General features: G+C 42.1%; 1 protein-coding gene across 1 annotated transcript in view; it reads left to right on the top strand.

Moving 5' to 3' along the window:
- Positions 1-18119, top strand: part of GSR (glutathione-disulfide reductase) — a 47198-nt gene that overhangs the window by 20946 nt on the left and 8133 nt on the right. The window contains exons 6-10 of the mRNA XM_077773276.1: positions 2677-2824; positions 5899-5953; positions 10173-10272; positions 14088-14174; positions 15600-15758. Coding sequence (XP_077629402.1) covers positions 2677-2824; positions 5899-5953; positions 10173-10272; positions 14088-14174; positions 15600-15758 — 549 coding nt within the window. The remainder of the gene's footprint in view (positions 1-2676; positions 2825-5898; positions 5954-10172; positions 10273-14087; positions 14175-15599; positions 15759-18119) is intronic.

Below are 18119 nucleotides of genomic sequence, written 5' to 3'. Positions count from 1 at the left end.
AAAGTGTCTGTCTCAGTAAGCCAGTCTTTCTTCTTCTTCTTCTTTTTTTAAGTTTATTTATTTTGAGAGAGACCGAGCGTGAGTGGAGGAGGGGCAGAGAGGGAGAGAGGGAGGGAGACAGAAAATCCTAGGCAGGCTCCTTGCAGCCGGCGCATCAAGCAACACAGGGCTTCAACCCATGAAACCATGAGATCATGACCTGAGCTAAAATCAAGAGTCAGACACTTAACTGACTGAGGAACCCAGGCGCCCCTGGCCAGTCTTTTTTCTACAGAGTGGGCAGCGCATGCCATGACTGGTAGACAGGTGTCACCTCAGGGCTGCCCCTTGAGTAGGTCTGGCCCTCCTGTGAGTTCCAGAAACCAAAAATACAGGAGACTGATGTACACAACAATATGCCAGTTTATTCATTAACATCAGAAGTACTGTCTGGCTGGAAAGCTCTCATTGTTCATTTATTCACAGCAACCTCGTCCTTGGTGGCTAGGTCTGCTCAAGAGACCAAATTATGGTTCAGAAGGTTGTTTCTGTGAATGAAGTCTGATTACTTTGCCCAAGAACACTAGGCAAAGCTGTGTTTGCCTTTAGCAAACCTACATGGTCCTTCGTTAGTCTGAGGCTTTTTCTGCTTTAGTGCTTAAGTGTCGCACTTCTTCCACTAAGATAAACAATGCACCCTCCAGCTGTGCTTTTCCTTGACAGCATATTTCCCATCACCCTTCATTTGCTTTTGTGGTTTCACTTTGCAGTTTCTAAGATTTCTGCATAGCTTAGATTATATTTAGATCTGTAGTTTCTTGGTGATATTTGGGCCACCATAATCCCATGGCAGCATGGTTATAAACCAGTTTTTAGGATGAGTTACTTCTCTAGGTGGCTAACCTCATATCTTTTTGTGTTGATTCTTATTCATCAGGTTTATTTTTTGGAGAGTGATATTTTCTGACCTTAATCCCCAGTTTAAGGGGGAAATATTCAGGGCCTTCAGTGCCCTATACACTGATGACAAGAGACTTTAAGGCTGTTAGACATGAATGTAGAGGTACCACTTGCTATACTAAAACACCCACATCAATTTTTTTTTTACATTATTGACTTTATTTTCTTTACAGCATTTATCGTGTATGTAACAATCTTATTTGTTTACTTTGATGTGTCGTTCTCACCATACTCAAAAACCCTAAATGTATATTATTGAATTTNGGTCTAGTTTCATTCTTCTGCATGTTGCTGTCCAGTTCTCCCAGCACCATCTGTTAAAGAGATGTCTTTTTCCCATTGGATACTCTCCCATTTTGTNCCACATCAATTTAAAAAAAAAAAAATGGAGCGAGCTAAAATACTTTTGTAAAAGAGACCAGAAAATCGCTCAGAAAACAGCATTAAAAAAAACAAATTTTGGTTTGTCGTAGAACTTAACTATGTGTGACCTTATGGAAAAGGAATTACTTATAGTTGATTCAGAAATTCTGAAGAGGAAAGGAAACTTATTTTTAATGGAACTTCACTGTGTGTGTGTGTGTTTAATGTTTATTTATTTTTGAAAGAGAGAGAGAAAGAGAGCAGAGCGCAAGTAGAAAAGGGTCAAAGGGAGATGGAGATACGGAATCCAAACCAGGTTCCAGGCTCTGAGCTATTAGCCCAAAGCCTGACATGGGGCTCGAACTCACCAACTGCGAGATCATGACCTGAGCCGAAGTTGGCTGCTTCAGCGTACCAGGAAAAGAAACTTTCTGTCAAATATCTTAGGAAATGAAAATAAACATTATATCAGTTCCTCCCCCAGTTGATTGTTATTGCCAGTTGACTCATACCCTTTTTGTCTTCTGAAGGAAGGTTTTTCTTGTGGCTTCTGGCATTGATCTAGATTCAGCTTGGCTAAAGCAGGACATCTATAGAACAGGCCTGGAGGGCTGTTTGGAAAGGGGGAAATAACTTAATTCAGAACCAAGCGTGTTCCAAAATGTTAAAACCTGCTCTGTTGTGATCAGGTTTCCACGGTCCCATTATCGTGGTAAGTTGCCCACATTTGCTTGCCAGCGCACGTATCGGGCTTCAGAAGCTTGCCAGCAGTCCCCACACGGAGGCCCGGGCTCAGGGGATGCCAGAGGCTGCATTCTCCACATCTCTAGCACAGACCTGCATTGTCATGTTTGTGGTATTCTTCCATTTTGCTTGATGTTTGTGGTATTCTTCCATTTTGCTTGAGAAAACAGAAGGACTGCATTTTCCTCCCTTGGCCAGAGTATCCTTCCTTTGCCTCTACTCCCTTCACCTTTATTCTTTTGTCTTTCTTGGCCTTCTGTCCCTCTTTCAGACACACCATTCTTCAGTGTGATTTCATTGCAAGTGAGGAAGACTCTCCCTCAATTCCCGGAGACAAGGATGTGTAGCGTTTTTTCTTGTGGAGGTGACTTGCTCATGTTTTTCAGTCTCTGGATTTTGGCCCAAGATAGCATCTTCTTACAGCACACTTCCAACAATCAAATGGCAACCCCCTTACCTCAGTGTCAATTAACAGAAGTTCTGCAGAAACTCAAAACTTTAGAGAGTTGTCTTGGCATCAGCAAACCAAAAATCCAAATCCTCTATAGAGAAATGAAAAGAGCTGTTAAGTTGCCGCAGGTGTTTTCCTTTTATCTTGAGAACAGGCTAATGGCACGGTTCCTTTTCCAGTCCCACATAGAAATCATCCGTGGCCACGCTGCATTCACGAGTGATCCCAAGCCCACGGTAGAGGTCAGTGGGAAAAAGTATACCGCTCCTCACATCCTGATTGCCACAGGCGGTGTGCCCTCTCGTCCTCAGGAGAGCGAGATCCCTGGTGAGTCCTCTGAAGGCAAATGCTTGTTGTTAACAGTCAAGGGGCATTTACTGTTGTCTTCAACCTTATGAGCCATGCCAGGGGATCTGCCTATACCAATTCTTGCTCTTGGACAAGGCCACACGGCTGTGAGAGAAAGTCTCTGTAGAACCTAGATGTAATTGGCATTAGTGGTGTCTCGTGATGGGGCAAAGAAAGATATTTCTTCCAGTTCCAAGCTCATACATACTACAGGTAACACAGGAAGAAAAATCAGCAAAGAGTCTTATCCTTTCCTTCTCCGCATGGCAGAGATTGTCATCTGCCTGAATTTGTCACATGGATTTTATTTACAAGGCACAACTTATAGTTACCTTGTTCAAGGGAGTGAAATCTTGTAGGGATGCAACTTAATTACCTATTAAGCCTTTGTGTGCATAGTTTTCTCACAAAGAGAATTCTAGGATTAAAGCAGTAAGGATTTTCAGATAGTCATATTTGCTCTTGCATTCTATGGACACAGGGATGAGCTATGAACATACTGCCTTATTCTCACATAAGAGATACTGTTCATGTCTTTCTCCTCAACTAGATTATATGGTCTTTCTGGGTGGTGATCATAGCTTATACATATTCTGTATTCTTCCTGGATTGGCTTCAGAACCCTTGTGACCAGCATGAGTTTATATGAGAAAATTTGAGTGTACATGCAATTATGTATTTTGTTCTCTCTGGGGAGAGGAGCCAAAATTTCCCACCAGTTTTTTAAAGGGAGTTCATGACTCCCCAAAGGTCAAGAACAGCTACTGTAAAAGATAGTAACAGTCTTCAGGATTGGTTGTTAAGTGAAAAAAAGCAAGGTGTGGAACAGGATGTATAGTATACTCCAATTTGTGTCTTTTTGAAAAGGCAGGGAGACTAGACTATATGTGCACTGGAATATCTGTGGAAGGACCCTCCAAGCCTGTCATGCTGACTCTCTCTCAGAGTTCTAGAGGTCAGGGGTGGGAAGGACTTTTGTTTTTCACTAGATGCTCTGTTGTGCTTTTTGGATTTTTAAGATACATACATTTATTAATTTAAAACCTGTAGTAAAAACAAATGCAAAGAATAAAAGGTAAATGTTCCAAAGTTCTTTCTTTTTTTAAAAATTTTTTTAATGTTTTATTTATTTCTGAGAGAGAGAGAGACAGTGTGAGCAGGGGAGGGTCAGAGAGAGAGGGAGATACAGAATCTGAAACAGGCTCCAGGCCCTGAGCTGTCACCACAGAGCCTGATCCAGGGCTCAAACCCACGACCCGCGAGATCATGACCTGAACCGAAGTCGGACGCTTAACCGACTGAGCCACCCAGGCGCCCCTCTTTTCTTTCTTTCTTTTTTTTTTTTTAATGTTTATTTCTTTTTGAGACAGAGAGGGATGGAGAGAGAGCATGAGCAGGGGAGGGGCAGAAAGAGAGGGAGACACAGAATCTGAAGCAGGGTCCACATTCTAAGCTGTTAGCACAGAGCCTGACGCCGGGCTTGAACTCATGAACCATGAGATCATGACCTGCACTGAAATTGGATGCTTGCTTAACTGACTGAGCTCCCCAAGCTTGTTTCTAGACAGCGAGGCTTGGGTTGTTCACAGGTGGGACAGATTACTAAGGGAAGACATCAACCAAAATGACTTCCTAGGAAGGGGGCTCACACACTGAGTGATATATGCTGAGGAAGATGAAGATCAAAAGAACCAGTGAGTACAGGACATTGGCCAATTCAACCCGTTTTTCCAGCACTGAAGTTCTGGGGGCAAATTCATTAAGCTGAGACTAGAAGAGGGTCAGGGCCAATTGTGGAGACTTAAAGAGTCAAGTGAAGGAATCTATAATTCATGACAACTGGGTCAAATAATTGTTAGCTTTTAAATAGGGTAGTGACAAGATCTAAGTGATAATTTTAGAAAACTAATCTGACAGTGACTTGCAGCGGAGGGCGGTCAGTTTAGGAAGCTGTCACAGAAGAATGTACAGGGGGTGAAGACATGGTTGTGAGGTCCAGCGTTAGCATCTGACCCATACAGGAAAAGCTCAGTTCTGCAGACAGTTACTGAGGCTCTGCTCCGTGCCAGCATCAGAGAGAACAGGCATAACAGACTCCGAGAAGGGAGAGTCAGCTACTGTATTTCACTGATTCCAGGACACAGTAAAAAGCATATTCATCACACCTGAAATCAGGATGTGTCCTTTCATCATGTTGCCTTGAATTTGGCAAAGTGCAGATTTTTTTTTTTCTTAAATGTTTATCTATTTTTGAGAGAGAGAAAGCTCAGGGGAGGGACAGAGAGAGAGATAGACAGGGTCTGAAGTGTGCTCTTGTGCTGACAGCAGCGGGCCTGACGTGGGGCTCGAACCCATGAACCATGAGATCGTGACCTGAGCTGAAGTCGGACGTTTAACTGACTGAGCTACCCAGGCTGATGAGATATAGTAGGGGAGCCTTGAGAGAAGGAATCACAGATTGACAACTCAGGACTTCATCTGGATTATTGGTGGAAGGTGGTCCATTTAACTGAAGTGGTGAACTTGAGAGAGGGATACAGTTGGGACATAAAGTTAAGGTTCAGTTCTAAACATACTGAGTTTGAGGCAAAGTAGAGTTACATGGCAGAACAGTTAGAAATATGGGACTGGAACTTGGGGAGAAGGTCACAACTAGGATATTTGGAAGTCATCTACAGTGAGGGAAGAGTTGGTTGAAACCTTTGAGGAAAAATGGAGAAGAGGGTCAAGGCCGAGCCAAGGAGCTCCCGCCTACATTGGGATAGGGGAGTGATGCAGACTGACAGAGTCTATTCATGACAGCCAAGAAGATTCTAGTTCCTCAGAGAAATGTTATCGGTAGTTGTTACTGCTCTTTCTTATTTTTAGAGAGAAAACAAAAATGTACACTCAGGGAAGACTGGGCTGGAAAGTTTCCAAGTGGAGACTTTGACAAAACTTGTCGAAACAGAATGTGATGGCTGAGAAAGTATCCGGGTCCTATACAAAATGTTGGTGTTGTTTTACAAGAGAAAGCTCAGTCTATGTGAACTGTATTGCATTTTCCTAAATAGGTGCCAGCCTAGGAATTACCAGTGATGGATTTTTCCAACTGGAAGAATTGCCTGGGTAAGTTGGTTTCCGTCCCAACCTCAGTGTCCATTCTTCCCCAGTCTCTCCAGCTAACATTTCTTCTTCCTCCTGTTCCCGACCATCAAATGCAGGCATTCCTGAATTGTTTTCTCCTACGTTTCTTTTTATGACTTTGGGTATCTCCTCCACTAATACCCCAGTGAAAGACATGGATCTTTCATTGCAGTTTTTAGGACCAGAATCAAATATAGGGCGGTTTTGAAGATTAAATAGTAAAGTCCTAAAACAATCTTCTTTCTTCACCTTGATACAGCATCAACTGATCATGTTTCTCAAGGAACTGATTCTGGTTTCCAAAGCAGCTAGTGTAAAGGGAATCTCCATGAATGAAGGCTCTCTCGCTGTCACAGAAAAATAGGTTTTCCGAATTTGTCCTTTCTGTGTGTTTGTCCAAAAAACCTTAGTATCAACCTCTGTCATGGGTTTAGATACACAGAGAAAAAATATACTGAGGAAAATTGTTTCTCTAATTTGAAGAAGCTTCCAATTGCAGGTTTTCTAGATGGAGGGAGCTTCCTTTCACTCCTTTCACTCCTGATAAGGGCACCTAGGGGCTGGAGGAAGGACCCTTTTGGCCCAGGGACTGGCCTTTGTGCCCTTCTGATTAGCGCTCACTCTGGAATCAGTATTGCTCAATTCTTCTGCACCCTCGGCGGTGCTGCCAGTCCAGTGGAGGTCTTAATCCTGTGTTTTTCTAAAGGCCTTCATGGAGGATGACTAATGATCCAAGTCTGTGCCACTACCTTTCATGACCTGGAGCCACAGATGGTTAATAAGGGGTAGGAGGGCTTCTTTGCAGTTGCATAGCTGTAGTGAAAAAAAACCTCCCATTAAGATAATTCAGATCAGGCCATCTATTGACTCTGAGAAAAGCAGTCTTTTTAGATTTGCTGTCTGCAGGGCATACAGCTGTGTTAGAGAACAGCTTTTCTTTCCTCATGATCCACCCTGTACTGCTTGGTTTTAGGATTGAATGATGACACATGTGAGAATGTTCCCAGAAATGTGCTCATGACTTGTCATGTTTGGATGATATAAGTCAATCTAGATTCACCCTCAGAGAAGCTTCTTTATAGATACCTGTCCGTTAAAATTTTTAAAATAAATGATTTGGGGTGCCTGGGTGGCTCATTTGGTTAAGCATCAGACTCTTGATTTCAGCTCAGTTCAGTATCTCATGATTCATGAGATAGAGCCCTGCCTTGGGTGCTGTCCTGACAGTGTGGGGCCTGCTTGGGATTCTTTATCTGTTCCTTCCCTGCTTGTGTTCTCCCTCTCAAGAATAAATAAACATTAAAAATAAATGCTAGTGGGACACCTGGGTGGCTCAGTCATTTCAGCGTCCAACTTCAGCTCAGGTCATGATCTAGCCCTGCATTGGGCTCTGAGCTGACAGCTCAGGCCTGGAGGCTCTTTCAAATTCTGTCTCTCTCTCTCTCTCTCTGCCCATCCTCTGCTCATGCTCTGTCTCTCTCTCAAAAATAAATGTTAAAAAAATTTTTTTAAATGCTACCAATACAAATTTAATAAGTGAATTTATACATTTTAGTAACAAAGGACTCTGCGGGGTGCCTGGATGGCTCAGTCGGTTAAGCGTCTGACTTTGGCTCATGATCTCATCTTCAGCTCATGACTTCGGTCATGATCTCACAGTTTGTGGGTTCGAGCCCCGCATCGGGCTCTGTGCTGACAGTCAGCTCAGAGTCTGGAGCCTGTTTCAGATTCTGTATCTCCCTCTCTCTCTGACCCTCCCCTGCTCACGCTGTCTCTCTCTCTCTCTCTCAGAAATAAATAAAACATTAAAAAAAATAGAAACAAAGGACTCTGGAAACAAACTCCTATGGAAACATAAATGAACAATTTTTTTCTTTTAAGGGTCCTTTGTAATTGTTAATTTGGTAAATAAGTAAATAATTGAAGAAAGGACAGATTCTGTAGGTAAGTTACCCTGTGCTATGGGCTGTATGATTCAGTTTTGCGTTCATTGGGCTTTTTTTTTTTAAGTTTATTTATTTATTTATTTTGAGAGAGGAAGAGAGAGAGAATCTCAAGCAGGCTCTGTGCTATCACCAATGCGGGGCTTGAATCCACGAACTGTGAGATCATAACCTGAGCTGAAATCAAGAGCCAGATGCTTAACCAACTGAACCACCCAAGCACTCCCTCATTGGGCTTATGGTTGGATGGAGGCCGGAGCATCGACTCTGTGGAATGCTGTGGTCCAAGTCATTCTAAGGGCCATAAATGATGAAAAGTGCTCTGAGGACTTGAGGACATAAGATAATTTCTGGGGGATATGTAAGTGGTAAGAGGTGGAAGAGAAGTGCCTCTGGGAGCTGAGAGCAAAACACTGAGTTCACAGTTCTCTGAAAAAGCCAATGTGTTTACAGCTGTTTCTTATATGTCCCCTCCGCTTGGAAATATCCATCGCCCCTGTGGGAGCTGCTTACCTTCCGGAATCCAGAGCATTTTCTGAGCCCTGGACCCTGCATGCACTGACTTAACTCTGCTTTGGCACATGCCAGCACGTGTCTCCCCTTAGGAATTCCCCCAGGGTGGGAACTGCTACCCATCCTGCCTAGTGCGATGCTTGACCAAAGTAGTTATAACAAATGTTTGGGGAAGAAAGATGGATAAATGAAAGAGGAGGAGGGAAGACTCAAAGAAAGGAGAACAGATCAAGTATCGTAGCAAAAGAGGGAGGTGGCGCTGGAAGAAAAGCTATTTTGTGATTTCCAGGCTACGTAGACATTTCTCTTTTCAGATCCTGGGTTGTGAGATAAGCTGACTTGCAACCGTTTGGGTTCACACTTTGTTCTTTGTCTAGACCAGAGCCCTCTGATTTCACAGACTCACTGCATGGATACCTTGTCATTAGAAGGTGGTAAATAAAGGTTTCCTTTGTTCTTTCCAGATGGCCTACTTTTTAAAAAAAATTTTTAATGTTTATTTTTGTGAGAGAGAAAAACAGCATGAGCAGGAGAGGGGTGGAGAGAGAGGGAGACACAGAATGCGAAACAGGCTCCAGGGTCTGAGCTGTTAGCCCAGAGCCCAACACTGGGCTTGAACTCACCAACCACGAGATCATGACCTGAGCTGAATTTGGATGCTTAACTGACTGAGCCACCCAGGCACCCCCAGGTGGCTTACTTCTTATCCAAGTGTTGTAATGATGCTAGAGGACTGTGCTTAGAGTGTTCGAGAACTCCAGCTTGAATGGGATAGCTCTGGCTAAGGGGCACTGACTTTGTAAGCTACAGCACATAAGTACCGTTCATTGCTCTAGGGCCAGGATCACCTTCTCCACCACTGATTCAGACCTCCATCTGCATTTATCTAGTGTTTTTAAGATGCCTTCTTAGACTAACATTTATGCAGGGAGTCTAGTTTTAATTCAGATCTGACAACTTAAATGGCTTGCTTTAATTTGTCTTTAACCTAGATTGGTAGAATTAAATAATCATCAAGGAGAAGTTCTGAGCAGGGAAGAATTGTGGTGAGCATGTTGCCAATTTTAGTTTTAGGTGTGAAGGTCATTCATAAGGTATCATCTCTAGTTTCAAAAGTTTTTTTTGTTTGTTTGTTTGTTTCCTCTCTGAAGAAATGAGGCTAAAGAAATTTTAACAACTAAAAATATATTTCCCTTCTACAAAGGGACATTTTCTTTTTAAAAAAAATTTTTTTAAAATTTATTTGTGAGAGAGAGAGAGAGAGGCAGCGTGAGCAGAGGAGGGTCAGAGAGAGAGGGAGATACAGAATCCAAAGCAGGCTCCAGGCTCTGAGCTGGCAGTCAGCACAGAGCCAGATGCGGGGCTCGAACCCACGAACCGTGAGATCATGACCTGAGCGGAAGTCAGACACTTAACCCACTAAGCCACCCAGGTGCCCCCAAAGGGACATTTTCTACATGAAATTGCAATGTGGTTTTCAGAATTGGACCTTGGAGCAGAGAAAGGAAATGAATGGAAAACTGATGAAGTCTGAATAAAGCCTGGAGTTTATTCAATAGCAGTGTACCAGTGTTGATTTCTTAGTTTCGACTATTGTTTCATGGTTATGCAAGATGTTAACTTGTAGAAGAAACTGGGTGGAGTGTATACGGGACGTCTCTGTGCTGTCTTTTCAACTTTTCTGTAAATCTAAAACTATTCCAAAATAAGTTTATTCACAAATATTACCCCCACTCTCATTTTAGTCGCAGTGTCATTGTCGGCGCGGGTTACATTGCTGTAGAGATAGCTGGGATTCTTTCCGCTCTGGGATCAAAGACTTCGCTGATGATACGCCATGATAAGGTAAATCCTATCCTTTTCCCTTCCCTTTGCTCGATGTTAATCTTTTAAAAATCCACACTGAAAAAGTTCTCTTACGTTGTCATTAAATCCTAGGGTCCAAAGCATGTGGAGGTTGGTTGGTTTGTTCTGTGTGAAACCACATAGAAGCTGTTTGAATTGGGCCTCATGTTCCTACCACCTGCCGGTGGATGATACTGATTTTCATTTGATCAGACTGGCTGGTATTTTTTTCATGAAGTGCTAGATAATATCAGGTGCCTTGGTAAGGAAACATGCAGGCCTAAATATAAATTAGTTAAATTGAACAGATTGTCAGGTTAATTTCTTATTCTAGAAATCAGTTTCACGTGCTCAGGAGGTAGTGTTAGATTATTAACATTCAGTCAAAAAAATTTACTAAATTCTTTGCATTGAAAGAAAACCTGCCAAACCTACATGCACAACTATGTTCATGGCAGCATTATTCACAGTAGCCAAGAGGTAGAAGCAACCCAAGTGTCCACTGACAGACAAATGAATAAACAAAATGTATATATCTGTACAATGGAATATTTTTCAGCCTTAAAAGGAAGGGCATTGTGACACATGCTGCAGCATGGGTGAACTTTGAGGACATTATGCCAGATAAAATAAGCCAGTCACAAAAAGACATATCTGATATGATTCTACTTATATGAGGTAGGTAGAGTAGTCAAGCTCAGAGAAACAAAAAGTAGAATGGTGGTTGCCAGGGGTGAGGCACAGAAGGAAATGGGGAATTGTCTAATGAGGACAGAGTTTTGTTTCAGGAGAAGAAAAGTTTGGGAGATGGGTGGTACAGCAGAGTGAAAATACATAACACTACGGAGCTGTATCCATAGAAACGGTGAAGTTGGTAGTTGGTGAATTTACTGTTACATATTTTTTTACCACAATAAGAAGACAATAATGATAGAAGCAACTTATAGATCATCTTATTGAAATGTCATTTATAGATGAAATTAAAGCCAAGTGAGGTTTTGTGACTATTAATTAGCATCATAACTGAGAGTCAACTAAGGTCTTAGAAATCCCAGGCCAGTTGACCCTTGAACAGTTGGGGGTTAGGGGTGCGGACTGTTTGTGCGGTGGAAAATCTGAGTGTAACTTTTGACTCTCTAAAAACTAATAGCTTCCAGTTAACCTTGACATGAAGCCTTACCAATAACATAAACAGTCAGTTAACATATTTCATAAATGTGGTATGTATATATATTTTTAAAATTTTTTAAATTAATTAATTTATTTATTTTTGAGAGAGAGAGAGTGTGAGTGGGGGAGGAGCAGAGAGAGAGAGGGAGACAAAGAATCTAAAACAGACTCCAGGCTCTGAGCTATCAGCACAGAGCCTGATGTGGGGCTCGAACTCACAAGCCGTGAGATCATGGCTTGAGCCAAAGTCGGACGCTCAACCAACTGGGCCACCCAGGCGCACCTATATTTTTTTAATGTATTATTTTTGAGAGAGTGTGCAATCAGGGGAGGTACAGAGAGAGGGTGGGGAAAGAGGATCCAAAGCAGGCTCTGTGCCGAGAACAGCAAGCCCACTGCAGGGTTGGAACTCACGGACTCTGAGATTATGACCTGAGCCAAAGTTGGATGCTCAACTGGCTGAGCCACCCGGCTGATTGCCTGGCTGGCTCAGTGGGTAGAGCATGTGACTCTTGATCTCGGGGTTGTGAGTTCAAGCCCCACACTGGGTGTAGAGCTTACTTGAAAAAAAAAGAAAAAAAATCCTAAGAGAAAATACATTTACAGAATTGTACTGTGAAAAGTCTGCGTATAAATGAACCTATGTAGTCCAAACATGTGCTCAAGGGTCAATAGTTTTTTTCTGCTAAAATGTAGCCTCCATGTCTTACCTGGCGAAGTGTTACTTCTGTTTTTTAAAATTAATCATGGAAGTACCACTGGACTTTAGTACAGTATTAGAGCTTTCAGAGTCCTGGTTTGAGGCAATAGCAAGAGTGTTGGCCTAAGAGTATAGCTGGCCTTAACAAGTGTGGGACTTGGGTAAGTCATTTAATGCTTCAAGGACAAGATTTATCGGATCCCTAACCAGTCAGATGCTGTGGTTCTAATTCTTGATTATTTGAGCAAATAGAAGAAGACTAGGGAAACTGATAGCCCTGGTCAACATGTACTAGAAGTAACTTTCTTTTTGGCTTTGAGACTTGTCATATAATTAACCCCCAGGAGATTTACATCCTGAATAATAATATTTTCCCCAAGTAGATGTTGTTATTTTGCGTTGCAGGAATATATGCAGCAAACTGGAAGGAAGGAGAGAGGCAGTGGGATGGCTGGTCTGAATTTAATGTATAAATTAGTAAACAAGCTGCAGCAGTTTGTCAGTAGAGTGCATAATTCCTGCATTTGGAAAATAGGCTTATTTGCACCTCGACTTGGCCTTCCTGCCCTCCCCATACTCCAATGCATCAGACTCATTCTCCCTCTTTTCCCTGTCCAGGTATAACTCTGTTTTAGAACTACTCTATGAATAACTCAAGATCTCCCAACTTTTTTTTTTTTTCAAGTTTATTTATTTTGAGAGAGAGAAAGAGAGAGAGAGAAACAGTGCATGTGCATGTGCACGCGTGAGAGGAAGATAGTGAGGGAGAGAGAGAATCCCAAGCAGGCTCTGCACTGTCAGCACAGAGCCCAACACGGAGTTCAAACTCATGAGCTGCGGGATCATGACGTGAGCCAAAGTCAGATGCTTAACTAAGTGAGCCACCCGGGTGCCCCCAAACCTCCCATTTTTACCCTGCCTGGGGTTTGTTGCATGCTGATTATCACAAAGAAATCTCCAGGCCATGTTCTTGATTCTTTTGTTTAGATAGGAGATTTTGCTAGAGAGATCCTCCCTTAAATCGTATCAGAGCAGAAGCTGCTCTGGCATACTGAAATGGGAAGGAGAATTTTTGATGCTGAGACATAATTACGGAAAAGAGGAGCAAGTCTGGGAGGAGAAGGACATGGCAAAGATAGTAGAAGACTGAAGGTTGCCTGTTTGACTCTAAATCTGGAGTTGGTGAAATCAGACATAATACAGACACTGGTGGTGATGTAGGAAAATAGATTAAAACTCCACTTACAATATGGCTGTGAATGAAGAAAGAGATAGGAGGGAGGATACTGATACTTGGTTCCCAAGTTTATAACATGTCTCTCTCTTTTTTTAATTTAAATCCAAGTTAGTTAACATATAGTGTAATAATGATTTCAGGAATAGAATTTAGTGATTCATCACTTACATATAACACCCAGTGCTCATCCCAGCAAGTGTCCTTCTTAATGCCCATCGCTCCTTTAGCCCATGCTCCACCCACCTCCCCTCTAGCAACCCTCAGTTTGTTCTCTGTATTTAAGAGTCTCTTTTGGTTTGTCTCCCTCTCTGTTTCTATCTTATTTTTGGTTCCCTTCCCTTATGTTCATCTGTTTTGTTTCTTAAATTCCACATAGGAGTGAGATCATATTTGTCTTTCTCTGCCTGACTTACTTTGCTTAGCATAATATATTCTATTATATAGTCCCATCCATGTTGTTGCAAATGGCAAGATTTCATTCTTTTTGATCACCGAGTAATACTCCATTGTATATTTATACACACCACATCTTCTTTATTCATTCATCTGTCGATGGGCGCTTGGGTTCTTTCCATACTTTGGCTATTGTCTATAGTGCGGCTGTGAACATTGGGGTGCATGTGCCCCTTTGAATCATGTAACGTGTCTTTAATCAAGTTTTATTCCTTTCCTAACATTCATCCTTCTGGTGCCTCTGTTTGTATACAGGTACTTAGAACTTTTGATTCAATTATCAGTTCAAACTGCACTGAAGAGCTGGAGAATTCTGGCATAGAGGTGCTGAAGTACTCACAGGTATGGCCAGGCCCCGGTCATGCTTACAGCCCTTGGTCATCTGTGTGTTGTGAATGATGCTTTCTGCTTGCAGCTTCACCTGAGGGTTTTATAAACACAAACTACGCCGGTCAGTGGTTCCCATTCTAAAGTGCTACCAATTCTTATCTTTATCCTAAGAAACTGTATTTCTCAATGTATTAGTGAAGGCAAGGTATAAAAGATTAAAAATCTGGTAGTTGAATTTAGTTAGAACTAAAACTTCATTTTTTAAAAAGTTTTTTTAATGTCTTGATTTATTATTGAGACAGAAACAGAGCATGAGTGGGGGAGGAGCAGAGAGAGAGGGAGACACAGAATCCAAAGCAGGCTCCAGGCTCTGAGCTGTCAGCACAGAGCCCGATGTGGGGCTCGAACCCATGAACTGCGAGATCATGACCTGAGCTGAAGTTGGACACTTAACCGACTGAGCCACCCAGCCGCCCCTGTGGATCTACTTTTATCTGCTTTTAAAACTTTTGAGTTTTGCAGATGGACAGAATTATAAAGTACTCTACTTCTTAGGGAGTCACTAAATTTTAGAATTTTCATGGAGCATTAGGCTTATAAAAGAAATCTTTCCCCCTAGCTGCCCCCTCTCGGCAATGGCCCTATCAAGTAAAGTAATAAGTGTGAACTTGCTTTATGAATGTGAAAGTGCTACACTGGCAGTGGGGTCAGCACCCTGTAGGATCTCTACTAAACTGTGTGCACGCAGCTCTTCTGACCCACTGTCACCCTCTCACCGTTCTGATTCGGAACATGAGGAGGATATCGCTCGTGAGGTGTGAGGAAGTGTGTTAGGGATGCTGCAGAAGCCCGCTCCCGCCCTACACTACCATCGCGAATCACTGCTTCTATTTGTGTCTTACATTTGTATCATGATTTTTAAGAGGCATAATTTAAAACACCTTGTTTTTAAATATTTTTTTAAGTATTTACTTTTGAGAGAGGAAGAGTGAGTGCAAGCGGCAGAGGGGGAGAGAGAGTGGGGAACCGAAGATCCCAGACAGGCTCTGTACTGACAGCAAGAGCTGGATGTGGGGCTCAAAACTCAAGAACTGTGAGACCATGACCTGAGCTGAGGTCGGATACTTACCCGACCAAGCCACCCAGGCGCTCCTAAAGTACCTTGTTTTTAAGCTGAAGCATTAGGGTGTTGACACGAGGTGACATTTCTGGCCATTGGCCGGATGATTTGGGCCAACCTAGGAAACGTCTTGGCTCCTGGGAGTTGTGGTGTTGGTGGCCTTTGGGCAAAAGTGAATGTGTCAACATGGAGGATCCACATGTAGGATTCAGTGGGGACTTTTTTCTAGTTTCGCCACTTCAGTGGGGAGTTCTAGTTTCCTCTTTGCTTTCCTTCTTCTCTTCCTATCCCCATTAACACATTTTATTTGCCAATAGGTCAAGGAAGTTAAAAAGACTTCCTCAGGCTTGGAGCTCTGCATGGTTACTTCAGTTCCTGGTAGGAAGCCTACCTTGACCACGATTCCAGATGTTGACTGCCTGCTTTGGGCCATCGGGCGGGACCCAAATTCCGGTGGCCTGAATTTAAACAAAGTGGTAAGCTGACTTAGTCTAACCAAAGCATTCTTGAATCTGTTAGCAGTCCTGTGTTCACCTGATGGACTCCTAAACTTTGGTGGGTTCTGTTAGGTTTGTTTTTCTTTATTTCATGCACCCATTTTGTCATCAAATACCATTGCTTCTTTGAAATTGAAAAAAATATGTATTTCCCCTTTTTAGTGTTGTTACCCTACATCAGGTCTCTGCCACCTCAAATTTAGATTGTGCAGAGTGCCCTGACTAGCCTCTTCCTTACATATTTCCTTTTTACTATGATACTTGTCTCTTTAAAGCCCTGTAATTATCTTTTATTATCTGCAGCTCTAATCTCAATCGCTGAGTGTGTCAGTCATCCTGGACATTGTGGGCATTGGGGGATGGATGTGGATGTGAAGCTGATCTACCAGGGTTATAATTAGCATTCTTAGTTCTTTTTCATTTATTTTTTAAAGCTTATTTATTTGTTTGAGAGACAGACACAGCGTGAATGGGGAAAGGGCGGAGAGAGAGAGAGAGAGAGAGAGAGAGAGACTACCAAGCAGGCTCTGTGCTGCCAGCACAGAGCTTGACTCGGGGTTCAAATTGCAAACTGTGAGATCATGACCTGACCTCAAACCAAGAGTTGGTCGCTTAAGCAGCTCAGCCACCCAGGTGCCCCTTTCTTAGTTGTTTTAATTTCTTTTAAATGTTTGTTTTGAGAGAGAGGGAAAGAGAATACCAAGCAGGCATAGCACTGTTAGCTTAGCACAGAGTCCATTGTGGTGCTCGAGCCCATGAACTGGGAGATCATGACCTGAGCTGAAATCAAGAGCGGATGCTTAACCAGCTGAGCCACCCAGGTGCCCTGTTCTTTTATATTTTGAAGGAACGTCTACTGTAGTAGCTTGGGGTCTAGGTCCCAGAGTTGGACCCAATTTTGAATCTTAGTTCTGCTACTTACCAGTTAGGTGGTCTTAGGCAAGCAGCTTAATTGCTCTGAAGTTTCAATTGTTTCATGTAAGTACAGGAATAAAAATAGTACTGTCCCACTGGTTTATAGAGAAGAGTAGATGATGAGAAAGTGCATGCAAAGTAATTAGTTTAGATGCTGGTGTACAGTATGAACTCAGTCCATGTTAACCAGCTGCTTTTGTTATTGATGATGATTTTCCTGATAGGCTATAGCATGCTACAAGTAACAATAGGATTGCTTAATGTTTGAGGCTTAGGTATTTGATGGAACCTCTTGAATGGTGTGTAACATTTTGATTTAGGTTCTAATATTAATATCCTTTATCATGTGGATTCCTTTATCATTTCATACAAAGTACTTTTTAGCATTTTCAAAAGTAAACTATCCAAGATGTTTTCCTTGTTTTTAATCTTAATATTTGATGAAATTTAGTAAAACTAGGTGTCAGTTTTTGTATTAACAAAACCAGTCATCCAGGTTTTCACCTTTCAAGAGAGATTTTGTCATTGTACAGATACAGGCAGCGGTAGGTCCAGTTTTCAACTATATTTGCTGAATCTTTAAAAAATGAGATAAAAGTTTTCATCCTCACTCAGCGTTTAGATATATTTATATAATACAAATGGAATTATTACATTGTGTAGGTCTTTCCAACATGTTACTAACCTCCTTTAATCTTGCCAACTCTTTGAGAGGTAAGGACGAAGAAACCAGGAACGACACAGAGCTAATAGTCAGTCTACCAGGCTGTAAACTCCATGGGGTAGGCAGTGATTACTTATCACTATTCACAGCGACCAGGTTAATGCCTCATTTGTACTAGAAGCTCAAGTATATGTTAATAAATAGGTGGTTATACAAGGTCACATAGCTAGTAAGTGGCAGAGCTGGGATTTAAATCCAGGTCTCTGTCCTTCTAAGGGTATGCTCTTAATCACCGTGCTACCTATGTCTGCTGTCTCTTTTCTCACATGCGAGTTTATAGGCCTGGGATCTGTAAAGCTATCTTCTTGGAGCAAAAATTTAACTCAAGATATAGGGGAAACATTTGGTAAAGAAAACAGCGGTATGTTTTAGAGAGAATGCCAAACTTACTCAGAATTTTTAAATTAAAATGGTAAGCCACGGGGCACCTGGTTGCTCAGGTGAGCAGTTAAGAATCCAACTCCTAATTTCAGCTCAGGTCATGATCTCATGGTTGAGGAGTTCTAGGTCCACATTGGGCTCTATGCTGACAGTGTGGAGCCTGCTTGAGATTCATTCTCTCTCTCTCTGCCTCTCCCCCACTCAACGCTGTGTCTGTCTGTCTCAAAATAAATAAGCTTAAAAAAAAAGAATTTGTTTAAAAAATAAAGTTAACATGGTAAGCCTCAAAGAAACCTGCTTTTGATGACTGCTTCAGGCTG

This window comes from Crocuta crocuta, unplaced genomic scaffold, assembly GCF_008692635.1.
Source record: "Crocuta crocuta isolate KB4526 unplaced genomic scaffold, BGI_CrCroc_1.0 scaffold140, whole genome shotgun sequence".
NCBI classification, from domain to species: Eukaryota; Metazoa; Chordata; class Mammalia; order Carnivora; family Hyaenidae; genus Crocuta; species Crocuta crocuta.
Note: the sequence above shows the minus strand (reverse complement) of the source record. Positions and strands in the feature narration are given on the sequence as shown.